Below are 15,870 nucleotides of genomic sequence, written 5' to 3'. Positions count from 1 at the left end.
AGGCAATCTTAATCTTTCATGATTACATCTCAACGGATAGCTGACAAATATTGAGTGAGGTCCAGGTCAGCCTTGCTTTCCTAGTGTCTCAAATGGTAAAGAACCCACCTGCCCAAAAGAGACACAGATGTAAAAACAGACTTTTGGACTCAGTGGGAGAAGGTGAAGGTGGGATGGTTGGAGAGAATAGCACTGAAACACGTCTACTACCATATGTGAAATAGTTGACGAGTGCAAGTTTGATGCATGAAGCAGGGCACTCAAAGCTGGTGCTCTGGGACAACCCAGAGGAATGGGGTGGGGAGGGAGGTAGGAGAGAGGGTTCAGGATGGGGTGACCCATGTGCACCCATGGCAGATTCATGTTGATGTATGCCAAAACCACCACAATACTGTAAATTAATCAGCCTCTAATATTAATTAAAAAAAAAAAAAAAAAAAAAAACAAGAACCCACCTGCCATGTAGGAGATGCAGGTTCAGTCCCTAAGTTGGGAAGATCCCCTAAAGGAGGACATGGCATCCCTCTCCAGTATCATGGGGTCATAAAGAGTTGGTGATGACTGAAAGACTAACACTTTTACATTTCCTTTCTTTCAAGTATGTAATAAGACAAATCAAATTTTTAATCTTTTTTTTGCAGGGGGGTGGATGTCACAGAAGTAGACAGTGAATTTTAGTCTAACTTCATGTTAGTTATGGTGTTCATAAAACAAAGAAGGTACTAGGCACTTCTTGCTTTTATTCAAAAAGAATATCCCTTTTATACTACATACATTCTGTAAGCAAAACTTTTTAGTATGTGTGTATATCCCTTTAGTATCTACAAAATGTTTGGATTAGGAATTCCTTATATCTGTTCTCCTATAAGTTTGTGAATTTGTGGGAAAATTACACAGGAACTTTTTGTGTAGTCAGTTCCTACACTGATTTGGTAAACACGAATTTCTACAGCTGTTTCAGTATTTATAACTGACCATTTCTTACAGAAAAGTATGAAAACTTAGCATGTGTTTTACCACGAAGTGGTGTGACACAGTTGTCTTTGCTTCTAGGAATTAGTATGGGAGCTCTGGCGTTCACAGCCTGGCAGAACTCTCACCCTTATCCTGACACAAATTTATTTAAAAGTTGATTACCCAGTATTTTCCAGATTATATCAGATTACATGGGGTTGGCCAAAAAAGTTTCTCTGATTAAGTAAAAATAAAAAATCCATTTCTCATGTTCACAAAGAACTTTATAGAAGAATGTATTCACTGTTTCGTTCCACTATCTTCAGTCTTTCAGGCAACTTCATAGTTCCATCTTCTGATCAAGGGACTGTTTCAGGGGCTTTTTACATACAAAAGGGAATTCTAATTTTCTTCATTAAGAGAAACTTGTAAAAACATTAATAAGTGGAAATCTGAAGGTACAATGTCTGATGAACATGGTGGATGAATCAGAACTTTCCAGGCAAGCTATGTTTCTGTCTGGTCATCCAACAAGCATGCAGTCTTCCTGCTATCCTGATGGAAGCTAATGCAATCTGTTGACTAATTCTGGATGCTTTTCATCAAGTGCTGCTTTCAGATGATCTGACTGGGAACACCACTTGTTGGAATTAATCATTTGATCTTCCAAAATAGGTTCATAATAAAGGACTCCCTTCCAATTTCATCATATACACAACATCATCTTCTTTACCTGAAGACCAACATTTGGTGTGATTGATCATGGTTCATGTTTTTGTGACATTTCAGTACAAAATTGCAGGTGGAAATACAGTCAAGAGGGTTTTTTCACTTAACTTATGTGGAACCCAAACATCAAAGCAATTCACATAAGCAAGCCTGTGCCAATGATTTTCGACAGCTGATTATGATACACTGAGTATGCTGGCTATCTCCTGTGGGATATATTGCTGACTATCCTCAATTAATGTCTTGGATTTGACCACTAGCAATTTCAACTGGCCTACCCAAATGTGGAGAACGGTCCAATGAGAAATCTCCAGTAAGAAACATCAAAAACCACTTTGCAGAAGTTTGATTATTAATAGCACCTTCCCCACATGTTGCATGAACCTTGTGTTTCAGTGCACTTTCTTCTTTCCTAAAATTATAAAGTCTAATGTGCTGAAAGTGTTACTTTTTTCCTTCCATCTTCAATAGAATGGCTACACAAAAACTTACCAATTTTTGTGTATTTTTTTTCAGTGCACGCTGATATGACAGCTGTCCAGTCCAATTCAATAAAATGGTTTCAAATAAAGTTAAAGACAGTAAGTGCAGATAGATCCCATCCTACGGAAAACACCAAACCTTTGTTCAACCAAATACATAGTCAATGGCTCATAGACTATGAATATATAATCAATGATCAGTTTTTATCAGTGATTAAACTGATCTTAACAAAATTCCTAGCAGTGAAACTTTGAAATGCCTGTATTCAGATTTATGGTAAAATTTTTCAGTTAGCATTATTAGTAATACTTCAGTTTTTCTGTTTGTTTATATTCTATACTAAGCATAGGTTTAATACAAAGCAGAAGTGAGAGTTGGACCATAAAGAATGCTGACTGCCAAAGAATTGATGCTTTTGAAATTGTGGTGCTGGAAAAGACTCTTGAGAGTCCTGTGGACAACAAGGAGATCCAACCAGTCCATCCTAAAGGAAATCAACTGTGACTATTTATTGAAAGGACTAATGCTGAAGCTGAAGCTCTAATACTCTGGCCACATGATGCCAAGAGTTGACTCACTGGAAAAGACCCTGATGCTGGGAAAGACTGAGGGAAGGAGGAAAATGGGACAACAGAGGATGAGACGGTTGCATGACATCAGTGACTCAGCAGACATAAGTTTGAGCACACTTAGGAAGATAGTGTAGAACAGGAAATTCTGGTGTGCTGCAGTTCACAGGGTTGCAAAGAGTTGGATACAACTTGGGAACTAAACAACAACAATATAAGAGAAACCTAACAGTTTAATTTGCCATATTTATTTTATTTCCTTGAATATTTTTTTCATAGCTGCTTAAGAAGATTTAAAAAATCAATGCACCTTCATCAGAAAAATAATAAATGTATCTTCTTTTAAAACTATACAAAGAACTCTTAAAACCCAGCCATGGTAAGAACATCTGACTAAAAATGGACCACAGAGTTTAACACTTCACCAAAGAAAATATACTGATGATAAATAAATCATATGAAAAGATGGATCACATAACACGTCATCAGGGAAAGACAAACTAAAACTATACACTTATTTAGAAAAATCAAAATCAAAACCACTGACAATACCATATACTAATGAGGATGTAGAACAGGATTGTCACTCATTCCTAGAGAATGTAACAAGGTAAAACCAAAGAAAACAGTTCACTAGTTTCTTACATACCTTACACATACTCTTATCATATGATCCAACAATCATACTTTTTACGCAAGGGGGTTAAAAACTTCATGTTGCCTTAAAAACCAGCCTAAGTTCTGATTTTAAATTTTAGATCTCTCTCTTCAGGAGAGAAAAGGCTGACAATCTTTCTTTTCCCAAGTTAACAGCATGTTGCGAAGCTTTATTCCAATCAAGTGCAAATGACAGCTCAGGTTAATGTGCTCTACCAGCTCACATTCATGGCATATGGGAGAACAAACAGAAGAGAAAAACGCTGGCCTCCAATTGCTCTTACCTACATCATATTCAGAATGAGACCATGTCAGAAGAGATGAGATACCTAACACCTGCTAGTAAATCAGAGATCACTCCAAGAGAAGAAGGTCACTATCCCACACTCCAGCCCTGGAAAACTGATGCAGAGGTTCTCAGTTATAGTCCCTAAGTAAATGATTTTATATGTAAAAGACATTAGAAGTTGAAAATTGATACTATCGCTGAAAACAATGGAGACTATAATAATTAGGTAATTAAGATGGAGGTTGATAGTTCTCAGAAAGCAAATATGTAACCTATAAACTGACCATAAATTTAATTCAGAGAGCTAGGAAAAGATACACACATGAAAGAACATCCAAAAGCGTGAACAATCCTGCAAGATCACCAAAAAAAAACAAAACCCCCCCACACACAAAAACAAAATGGCATGTCCAAAGAGCACAGTGTGGGAATAAAATAAGAATTAATCTAGTCAGACAAGAACAATTAAAGACAAAGTTAAAAAACAAAACATACAACCGTAAGCCAACAAAGTCAATGTTAATATTTGAATGCCAAGAAATACAGGCAGACATTCTATAAATGTAATAAAAACATTAGTAAATCAAACACTAAGGGAACACTGTTAAAACCAGAAGACTTCATTAGCAAAGAATGCACCCTCTGAGAAACAATGAGATTGCGCACAACAAGAAATATCTCACAGTACTGAAAATTCCATTAATAAATAAAAACAAGCAAACAAAAAGCTGTATGGGGAGGGTGGTATGGTTAGGGAAACTTATAGAAAGGCAATACATTGTAGTTGGTATAAAATATACCTAACATGTAGAGATTTCCATGGGAAACTGTCTCCCATAAAACGGAAGACAAAATAAAGTGAAAATCCAAAACCAAAAAATGAGAACTATCATGGAAAGACACTGGAGTGACAAATGAAGGACTTCAAAACAGATAATATCCAAAATAAGAAGGAAATCATCATTTCAAAGGGGAAAAAATTAAGAAAACAATGTCTGATCATTCATTTTGCGAGGGAAAAATTTTGAAAAAAGAAAATTTTAGTATCAAAGAACAACATGAGGGAGGCAGAAACACACTGCAACAGTAAATCTGAACTGACAAAAGTAAAAAAGGCATTATAAGAAATGATGTCATCAAAATGATGAAGAAAAAAGAAAAATAAGTAGAGCATAAAAGAAATGCGGCATACTATTAAGTACACAAATATGCATGACCAACTGCAGGAGGGTTCCCATCTCATCATCCCAACTGGCTGTTTATATCAAGACTTACTGGAGACACAGCTCCTGTGTCTGCTGAGGGAGCAGATGGACGTACCAGATGGGTACTCAAAGTGACCCCCAGCTTTGGGGAGGCAGCTCTGGGAGCTTAGATCTACACGTTCTCCCTAGGAGAAACCCCTCCTGAAATGTTCTCCAGGTCTGCCCATGAGGGCTGGTCAAGCCAGTCGCCCACAGAACCAGGATCATGCACCGGCACACGTATGGCCTTGGATATGTATGCAGAGCTGGCATGCCTGGACATCGTCTGGTTCTGCAGTTATGAGTGTCCTGGGCAGGAGTCTGCTTTTGTAGATAGCTTTGTGGATTCAGGGGCTTAGCAAGTGGTGCAAGTAGTAAAGAATCTGCCTGCCAATGCAGGAGAGTTAACAGACGTGAGCTCAATCTCTGCATTGGAAAGATCCTCTGGAGAAGGAAATGTCAATCCATTCTAGTATTCTTGCCTGGAGAATTCCATGGACAGAGGAGCTGGATGGGATACATTCCATGGGTAGCAAAAAGTCAGACATGACTAAAGTGACTTAGCAGCAGTAGAATGCATATACATACAATATAAGAAGAACAGAACAGACAAAAGCATAAAACCCTGAGGAATAATACTGCAATGTGTTTAGTGTATTCTCTTTACTTCATATAGCCCAGATTTAGAGCAGAAGAAGGCAGCAACATGGAAAGGCCAACAGGCAGGGAGGAACACACACACAGACACACACACCCACTAATGAAGTAGCTCAGTCATGTTCAACCCTTTGTGGACTTAAACAGTCCATGGACTGTTAGGCTTCCATGCTCCTCTGTCCATGGGATTTCCCAGGAAAGAATACTGCAGCAGGTTGCTGTTTCCTCCTCCAGGGGATCTTGCCAATGCAGGGACTGAACTCGGGTCTCCTGCATTGCAGGTGTATTCTTTACCACTTGCACCACTTGATGCACTCCCAAAAGACATTCTCCCCTAAATAAAGGACTAACATAAAAAGGAAAAAGCAAGACAGAAACGTTTACATAAAAACTGCTGAACTGCAATGAAACTCCAAAGAAAAAGTGTTGCCTTAAATAACCCTTACAGAAACAGTGAAGGCAAAGTACAGACTTCCTAAAACAGGATGGATGAATCCTAAGTTGGAATCAAGACTGCAGGGAGAAATATCAGTAACCTCACCTATGCAGACAATATTAGTCTAATGGCAGAAAGCAAAGAAAAGCAAAACAGCCAGCCTCCTAATGAGGGTGAAAGAATAAGTGTGAAAAAGCTGGCCTGAAACTCAACATTAAAAACACTAAGATCACAGTCCCATTACTTCATGACAAGTACAGGGGGAAAAGTAAGCAGGATAGATTATATTTTCTTGGGCTAGAAAATCACAGACGATAGTGATAGCAGCCATGAAATTAAAAAATGCTTGCTCCTTGGAATAACAGCTATGACAAATCTAGACAGCATATTAAACAGCAGAGACATCACCCTGCCAATAGCAGTGCGTCTAGCCAAACTGTAGTCAAAGCTACGGTTTTTCGACTAGTCATGTACAGATGTGACAACTGGACCACAAAGAAGACTGAGCGCTGAAAAACTGATGTCTTTGAACCGTGGTGCTGGCAGAGACTCTGTAGAGTCCTTTGCAGAGCAAACAGATCAAACTACTCCATCCTAAAGGAAATCAACCCTGAATATTCACTGTAAGGACTGATGCTCAAACTGAAGCACCAATATACTTTCTCTACCTGATGTGCAGAACTGACTTGTTGGGAAAAATTCTGACGCTGGCAAAGACTGAGGGCAGGAAAAGGGGGTCACAGAAGATGAGATGGTTAGATAGCATCACCTATCTAACCATTAATAGTCATGAATTTGAACAAACTCCAGGAGATACTGAAGGACAGGGAAGCCTGGTGTGCTGCAGTACATGGGATTACAAAGAGTCAGTGGACAATACTTAGCAACAGCACAACAAATTGTAAAGTCTAAAACTGATATACACAATTACCAAAGTAAAGAACTCAGCTGATGTCTTCAAAGGTATAATACTAGTATAATTAAGAATCACTCAACTAATGCACAGAACATGAGAAATTACTGAATCAAAACAAGAGGAAAAAAAAAAACATAAAAATGTAAAAAACCCTTAAGGACTTACAGGAAGTAACAAGAATATAAAATTTGTGTTCTACAACCTGAAAGGAATGGAAATACAGCTGAAACAAACAAAAAAAATGTGGCAGCCTGGATGAGGTGGGGGTGGAGTTTGGGGGGCAAATGGACACATGTATATGTATGGGTGAGTCCCTTTGCTGCCCACCTGAAACTATCACAATATTGTTATCTGGCTATACTCCAATACAAAATATGAAGTACAAAAGAAAAAAACGTACAAAGGACTTAAAAAGATATTTCAGTAAATATAAAGAAAAGGACTATATCCATGAGAAGATGTTTACATTCAGTCACCAAAGAAATCCAAAATTAAAACCATGAGACAACACTTCGCATTTAGTACGACAGCTACAAGAACAGGGTGGAGAGAGAGTATTGGCGAAGGCATGCAAAAACTTTAACCTTTACCTACTGTTGGTGAGACAGGACAATGTTGCAACCACTGTAAAAAACAATTTGGTGGCATCGCAAATAAATAAAACACAATCAATAGATGACCTAGCAATTCTACTCCAAGGTATAAATCAAACAGGATTAAAATCAGGAATTCAAACAGACATCTGTACACCAGTGTTCACAATATACTCACAGTAACAAAAAGTAGAAACAAATCAATTATCCACCCACCTGAATATGTAAATCAAAACAGCTACATGCCTACAATGGGATATTATTAACTTAGAAATAATAAAGTACCAGTTCTGGGGCAACATGAATTATCCTTGCAAACATACAGTTGAGTGAAAGAAGGCAATCATGAAAACTCACATATAGATTTGCTGTTCAAGTTGGCCAAGTTGTGTCCAACTCTTAGCAACCCCACGGGCTATAGCACATCAAGCTCCTTTGTCCTCTACCACTGCTAACAGCTTGCTCAAACTCATGTCTGTTGAGCCAGTGATGCCATCCAGCCATCTCATCCTCTGTCGTCTCCTTCTCCTCCTGCCCTGAATCCCTCCCAGCATCAGAGTCTTTCCTAATGAGACATCTCTTCACATCAGGTAGTCAAAGTATTAGAGCTTCAGCTTCAGCATCAATCCTTCTGATAAATATTGAGGACTGATCTCCTTTAGGACTGACTGGTTTGAGCTCCTTATAGTCCAAGGGACTCTCAAGAGCCTTTTCCAACACCACAGTTCAAAAGCATCAATTCTTCTACTGTGCATAGCAGTTGAGAGTGACAATATATAGACTTGAAATATTTCTTTTCCAATATTCCAACCAGTCTTTTGCTACACATCCAGTTCTGTTGCTTCTTGTCTTCCATACAAGTTTATCAGGATACAGGTAAGGTGATCTAGTATCCCATCTAAGAATTTCCCACAGTTTCTTGTGATTCACAGAGTTAAAGGATTTAGCGTAGTCAGTGAAGCAGAAGTAGATGTTCCTCTGGAACTCCCTTAGTTTCTCTTTGATCCAAGGAAACCTTCAATTTGATCTTTGCTTTCTCTACCTTTTCTAAACCCAGCATGTATATTTGGATGTTTTGGTTCACATACTGCTGGGCCTAGCTTGAAGGATTTTGAGCATTACCTGGCTAGCATGTGAAATGAGGACAACTGTTCTGTAATTTGTTGGAGAAGGGCATGGCAACCCACTACAGTATTCCTGCCTGGAGAATTCCATGGACAGAGGAGCCTAGTGGGCTACAGCCCACAGGGTTGCAAAGAGTTCAACATGACTGAAGCGACTCAGCACATACACATGTATGGTAGTTTGAAATTCTTTGGCACTGCCTTTCTTTGGGACCAGAATGAAAACTGACCTTTTAGTGAAGTAGAGGCTTAATTTTGGGGCTTCCCAGTTGGTGACAATGGTAAAGAACCCTCCTGCCAATACAGGAAACATAAAAGATGTGGGTTTGATCCCTGGGTTAGGAAGTTCCCCTGGAAGAAGAAATGGCAACCAGTTCCAGTTTTCTTACCTAGAAAATCCCATAGAGAAGTGAGGGGAGAAGGGAAAATGCAGGGAATTTTTAGGGAAGAAATTATAAAGGGTCCTAGAGAAAAAAAGATGGTAAGCACATGTTCACAAGAAACCAAAATTTTAAAACATATAGAAATCATATCCTGTATGTCAAATTCCATTTGTGTCACTTTTATGCAATCTCACAACAAAGATTCAAGGAAGATGATGGGCCAAATGGTCTGAAAAGATGAATCCTTGAGGATTCCTAACTTGACTCTCACAGCTCAGTTCAACAAGTATGAGACCCTGCAGCTGGAGCGTCCTCCTTGTTTAGTGACTAAGTGTTCGACTGTGAACTTGAGGAGTCTGGCCTGCCAGGCTTCTCATTCCATTGGAAGAATACTGGAGTGGGCTGTCACTTCTCCTCCAGGGAATCTTTCTGACCTAGGGTTCAAACTTGCATTTCTTCTGTCTCCTACTCTGGCAGGTAGATTTCTTATACTAGCATCACTCATGATGTAGTCTATATCTGAGAGTTATTCAGTTTGCTCAGTTTCTTTGATGTAACATGCAAAACACATGTTTTAAAACTTCTGTTTATTCTTCTGCTCTTATTCTGTCTTTTACTGAAAGATCAGAAGCAGGAACTCAGACAGATAGAAGGGAAAATATTTTTCCTCCCTACATATGACAAAAACCATAGCACACAATTAAAATTTGTGGCTAAATCACTGATTAAACAAATTAATTTTATGCTACAAGACCTTCTAGAAGTAACACCAAAAAAGATGCCCTTTTCACTACATGGGACTGGAATGCATACGTAGAAAACAAGAGATACCTGGAGTAACAGGCCAAGTTTGGCCATGGAGTTAAAAATGAAGCAGAGCAGAGGCTAACAGAGTTTTGCCAAAGAACGCACTGGTCATAGCAAACACCTTCTTCCAGCAACACAGAGAAGACTCTACACATGGACATCACCAGATGATCAACACTGAAATCAGACTGATTATATTCTTTGCAGCCAAACATGGAGAATCTCTACACAGTCAGCAAAAACAAGATCGGGAGCTGACTGGGGCTAAGATTATGAACTCCTTATTGCCAAACTCAGACTTAAATTGAAGAAAGTAGGGATAACCACTATGCCATTCAGGTATGACATAAATCAAATACCTTATGATTATACAGTAGAAGTGACAAATAGATTTAAGGAATTAGATATGATAAGAGTACCTGAAGAACTATGGATGGAGGTTCGTGACATTGTACAGGAGACAGGGATCAAGACCATCCCCATGGAAAAGAAATGCAAAAAAGCAAAATGGCTGTCTGGGGAGGCCTTACAAATAGCTGAGAAAAGAAGAGAAACTAAAGGCAAAGGAGAAAAAGAAAGATATACCCATCTGAATGCAGAGTTTCAAAGAACAGGAAGGAGAGATAAGAAAGCCTTATACAGTATAGAGGAAATCAATAGAATGGGAAAGACTAGAGATCTCTTTAAGAAAATCAGAGAAACTAAGGGAACATTTCATGTAAAGATAGGCAAAAGGAAGAACAGAAATGGTATGGACCTAAAAGAAGCAGAGGATATTAAGAAAAGGTGGCAAGAATACACAGAAGAGCTATACCAAAAAGATTTTCATACCCAGATAACCACAATGGTGTGATCATTCACCTAGACCCCGATATCCTGGAATGCGAAGTCAAGTGGGCCTTAGGAAGCTTCACTATGAACAAAGCTAGTGGAGATGATGGAATTCCAGATGAGCTATTTCAAATCCTGAAAGATGATGCTGTGAAAGTGCTGCACTCAATATGCCAGCGAATTTGAAAAATTTAGCAGTGGCCACAAGACTGGAAAAGGTCAGTTTCCACTCCAATCCCAAAGAAAGGCAATGCCAAAGAATGCTCAAACTACCACACAATTCCACTCACCTCACACACTACCAAAGAAATGCTCGAAATTCTCCAAGCCAGGCTTCAACAGTTCTCAATAGAACTCCAAGCCAGTTCTTCAACTGGGAAATTCCAGCTTTTCAAGCTGGATTTAGAAAAGGCAAAGGAACCAGGGATCAAATTGCCAATCTCCACTGGATCATTGAAAAAGCAAGAGAGTTCCAGAAAAACATCTACTTCTGTTTTATTGACTCTGCCAAAGCCTTTGACTGTGTGGATCACAATAAACTGTAGACCACCTGACATGCTTCCTGAGAAATCTGTATGCAGGTCAGGAAGCAACAATTAGAACCAGGCATGGAACAATGGACTGGTTGAAAACTAGGAAAGGAGTAGGTCAAGAATGTATATTGTCACCCTGCTTACTTAACTTTTATGCAGAGTACATCACGCAAAATTCACAGCTAGATGAAGCAGAAGCTGGAATCAAGACTGCTGGGAGAAATGTCAATACACAGATGACACCCTCCTTATGGCAGAAAGCGAAGAACTAAAGGGTCTCTAATGAATGTGAAAGAGCAGAGTGAAAAAGCTGGCTTAAACTCAACATTCAAATAACTATGATGATGGCATCCAGTTCCATCACTTCATGGCAAATAGATGGGGTAACAATGGAAACAGTGACAGGCTTTATTTTCTTGGGTTCCAAAATCACTGCAGATGGTGATTGCAGCAATGAAATTAAAAAACCACTTGTTCCTTAGAAGAAAAGCTTAAAAAACATAGACAGCATATTAAAAAGCAGAGACATTATGTTGCCAACAAAGGTCTATCTAGTCAAAGCTATGGTTTTTCCAGTAGCCATGTATGAATGTGAGAGCTGGACTTTATTATAAAGAAAGCTGAGTGCCAAAGAACTGACGCTTTTGAACTGTGGTGTTGGAAAGGACTATTGAGATTCCCTTAGACTGTAAGAAGATCCAACCAGTCCAGCCTAAAGGAGATCAGTCCTAAATAATCACTGGAAGGACTGATACTAAAGGTGAAACTCCAATACTCTGGCTACATGATGGGAAGAACTAACTCACTGGAACAGACCTTGATGCTGGGAAAGATTGAAGGCAGGAGGAGAAGGGGACAACAGAGGATGAGATGGTTGGATGGCACCACCAACTTGATGGACATGTGTTTGAGCAAGCTCCAGAAGATGGTGATGGACAGGGAAGCCTGCCATGGAGCAGTCTGTGGGGTCGCACAGTTGGACATGACTGACCATCTGAACTGAACTGAACTGAAAGCATTGATGCCTCATAGCACTAACAACTTACTTTAGCCAATTATTATTTCCACTAAACACATCTGCTGACAATCAAAAAATGTCTATCTTCTCTATATATCAAGGTGTTTATGACTATCAAAAGGTTAACATATCCTTGCTTAAGACAGTTCTTATTTGGTACAGGCATCTGCTGTTGTTGCTTTTAGGAAGGGCAAAGCATTTTTCAAGGTGCTTTTAACTTACTAAGTAAATAACTGTTTTGAGCAACAGAGAAGTATGCACACATCTTAGAAGATGGCACTCATCTTAAATATAAAACATTCCCTCAGGTTATTTATCTTCACCTATTTCTGAGAAGAAAAATATTACAAATCAGTGAAAATCCTGTTTTACTTAAGGTGCTGCAAGCTAAAAATGCAACTTACCAAAGCAGTAAACAAAGGATGTTGCTGTCGTCAAGTCATCACAATAAAGCTGCCTTGATGCTGAGCCCTGAGAGAACTTTTGATAAGGCAGGGTTTAACCAGTCAACAGATGGTATTAACTAGTCAACTACTATGGCCACTCCTCTCCCCACAGGGCACACTGAAGGGACCAATGATGACAAGCACTGTAATTGGCTCTCGATAGTGCAAGGGCATATGAAAAGTGCATATGATTTCAATGAGCCCAGACTTTGCATCTTTCCAAACAGAAGAATGCTGAATTCTTTGAGATTTTTGGATTTCTTTAACTAACAGTAATCATTTTGGTCAAAAAACACATAAAAAGATGATCATCACTGATGAGCGTTTCATAGACATAAAATCAAAACTACAGTGAGATATAACCTCACATCAGTCACAGTGGCCATCATCAAAAGTTTACAAACAATAAATGATGGAGAGGATGTAAAGAAAAGGGAACCCTTCTACACTGTTAGTGGGAATGTAAGATGGTGCAGCCACTATACAAAACAGTATGGTGTTTCCCTAGTAAACCAGAGTCATCATATGATCCAGCAATACCAATCCTAGGCATATATATTCAGAAGACAAAAACTACAGGCCAAAAAGACACATGTAACACAATGTTCAATGCAACACTATTTACAATACCCAGGATGTGGAAGTACCCTAACTATCCACTGACAGATAAATAAAGATGTGGTGTGTATATACATATATATGCAGAATGGAATATTATCTAGCCATAAAAAAGAATGAAATGCCATTCGTAGCAATATGCATGGACCAACAGACTACCATACTGAACAAAATAAATCAGAAAGAGAAACTAATTTCATACCATTAATCTTTTGATACTCTGAACACCTGGTCTTTTTTTTTTGATACTCTGAACACCTGGTCTTTTTTTTTGATACTCTGAACATCTGGTCTTTGTTGTAAAAATTTCTATATAACCAGGCCCTGTCTTATCTCTGTGGAACAATCCCTCAGAATTATCTGCGGTGCTGTGTCCTGAGCCCAAGTCCTCAGTTTTGTTCACCAAATAAAACACAACTCTACATTTTCAGGTTGTATATTTTTTTCGGTCCCAGTCAGAACTTAAGAGATTATCATTCTCCTGCACTGCAGGCAATTATTTACCAGCTAAGACACAAGGGAAGCCCAAGAAAACTGGAGAGGGTTTTATCCCTTATCCAGGGATAAGGGATCTATTATTACCATACAATGTCATGGATAATGTCAGATTTTCAAATATTTTCTAACTTAAGTAGAAAACTTTACAAATCAAGAGCAAAAATGAGAAATGCTATTTTTGTTTGTAAAATAACAAATATATTTCACGTAAGCTCTGTTTGTGAAAGAGAGCTCCGAAAATATTTGGAAAGCCCTGAATGAAGTGTTTTTATTTTTCTTAAGTGCTCCCTTAGGTTCACTTAATGCTAAAGAGAGGACTTATAAGGAAACCTTAGCAATTCTCAGTATGATGCTAGGTAGGGAGGAGAAAGGATGCAGAATAAGTGCTACAATAAATTCCTGAAAAGTGAGATTTGATTATTTCAACCCAATTCCTTAGGGATAGAAGGTCCTAAGCTTAGAAAACTTTCAGATCTCATCTCTGTACCCCTTCATTTTCCTTTTCATTTGCATCCTTTACAACATTCCTTATAGTAAATTAATTAATGTTTCCCTGAGCTTGTGAGTCATTCTAAAAATTACCCAAACTCAAGAAGGGGGTTTGGGAAACTGTCTTATAGCTGGATGATCAGGAAGATACATGACAACCTAAATACAACTCACTTCTGAGAAGAGCAGTCTTGGGGAACTAAATCTTTTTCCTTGTGGGATCTAAGCTATTTCTAAGTAAACAGTGTTAAAATTTGAGTAAAATTTATAGAACAATACTGAGAACTGGAAAACTATTTGATGGTGTTTGAAAGCACTTCAGGGTAACTCTTTCATAAAGTTTCCCATTTGCATGTATAGACGAAAATACCAAACAGCATCTTTTTCTAATGTGATGAGGTTTTAAACATCACATTTTCACAAGGGCAAGGAAAGCAGCAATGCACATGTATGTTACAGGTTTTGCAGAGTGATCAAATTCATTTAATGTTTACATGAAATTACATAAAATCTTGACATTTCTATCCACTCTACTTTTTTTTCTCAGTGTTTGTTTTGTTTAAGAGCTTGCATGTGTGCAAGCTAAGTCACTTTAGTCTTATCTGACTCCTTGCAACCCTATGGACTACAGTCTACCAAGCTCCTCTGTCCACGGGACTATCCAGGCAAAAATACAGGAGTAGATTGCCATTTCCTTCTCTAGAGGGTCAAGGTTAGATTCCCTACCCAGGGATCACACTTGCATCTCTCTCTCACATCCAGGAGATGTGCATTGGCAAGCAGGTTGTTTACCAATAGCACCACCTGGGAAGCCCCTTAATGAGCTTAGAAGAAACTACAGTACAGTTTTAAGTACATTGATAAAAAGTAAAAGCAATTCCATTTTTCTATGTTGCAAATGAAGCAGAAATTGTAAAAATGAAAAAGATTACCTTTTGGATAATCTTCCAATAAGAGGTTGAAGTGACCTAACTGACAAAAGAATTCAGACTCCACTTTTCCTTCAGCTTTTAAGATTAGAGATTCGTAGCAGCAAACAGCCTAGAAAAAAGAAATTATAAATATTAAGAAAAAAGCAAAATCCTAACTGCATGCCTTCTGAGAGAACAGATAGATACTTTGTGGGAGTACTCAAGAAATCAAACAGTGCTATTTCCACCAAGAATGAGAATTCAAATATTTCAGAAATTAGAAGAAAGTGGGACTTCCCTGATGGTCCCAGTGGTTAAAAATCCACCTGCAAATTCTCAGATATAGGATTCAATCCCTAGTAGGAAAACGAAGATTCCACATGCTGCGCAGCAACTAACACCAAGCTCTGCAACTACTGAGTCTGTGTGCCACAACTAGAGAGAAGCACGCGCTTCTCAACAAAAGCTTCTTCATGCCACAACTAAGACTCAATGCAGCCAAATAAATAAATAATAAATAAATATTGTAGAAAAAGAAATTAGAAGAACTAGCTTTCTAATTACTTAGCAGAGTCATCACTTATGATTCAAGTTTTTATTATGATTCAAAGCTGTCCCATATGAAAAAAGGGAGAATAAGACCTGCCAAATAATTAAGAAGTTCCTTTAATGACTGTTAGTTTCC

At 38.4% G+C, this 15,870-nt stretch overlaps 1 protein-coding gene across 7 annotated transcripts in view; it reads right to left on the bottom strand.

The window, feature by feature from the left end:
• The window catches only part of LOC108634619 (lysine-specific demethylase 6A-like), a 182,388-nt gene that overhangs the window by 132,960 nt on the left and 33,558 nt on the right, over positions 1–15,870 (bottom strand). For all 7 annotated transcript variants that reach the window (XM_018044664.1, XM_018044665.1, XM_018044667.1 and 4 more), the window contains exon 3: positions 15,207–15,315. In XM_018044664.1, the coding sequence (XP_017900153.1) occupies positions 15,207–15,315 (109 nt within the window). The remainder of the gene's footprint in view (positions 1–15,206; positions 15,316–15,870) is intronic.

This window comes from Capra hircus, unplaced genomic scaffold (assembly GCF_001704415.2).
Source record: "Capra hircus breed San Clemente unplaced genomic scaffold, ASM170441v1, whole genome shotgun sequence".
NCBI lineage: Eukaryota > Metazoa > Chordata > Mammalia > Artiodactyla > Bovidae > Capra > Capra hircus.
The sequence above is the reverse complement of the archived record's forward strand: the minus strand, read 5'-3'. Positions and strand labels throughout refer to the sequence as shown.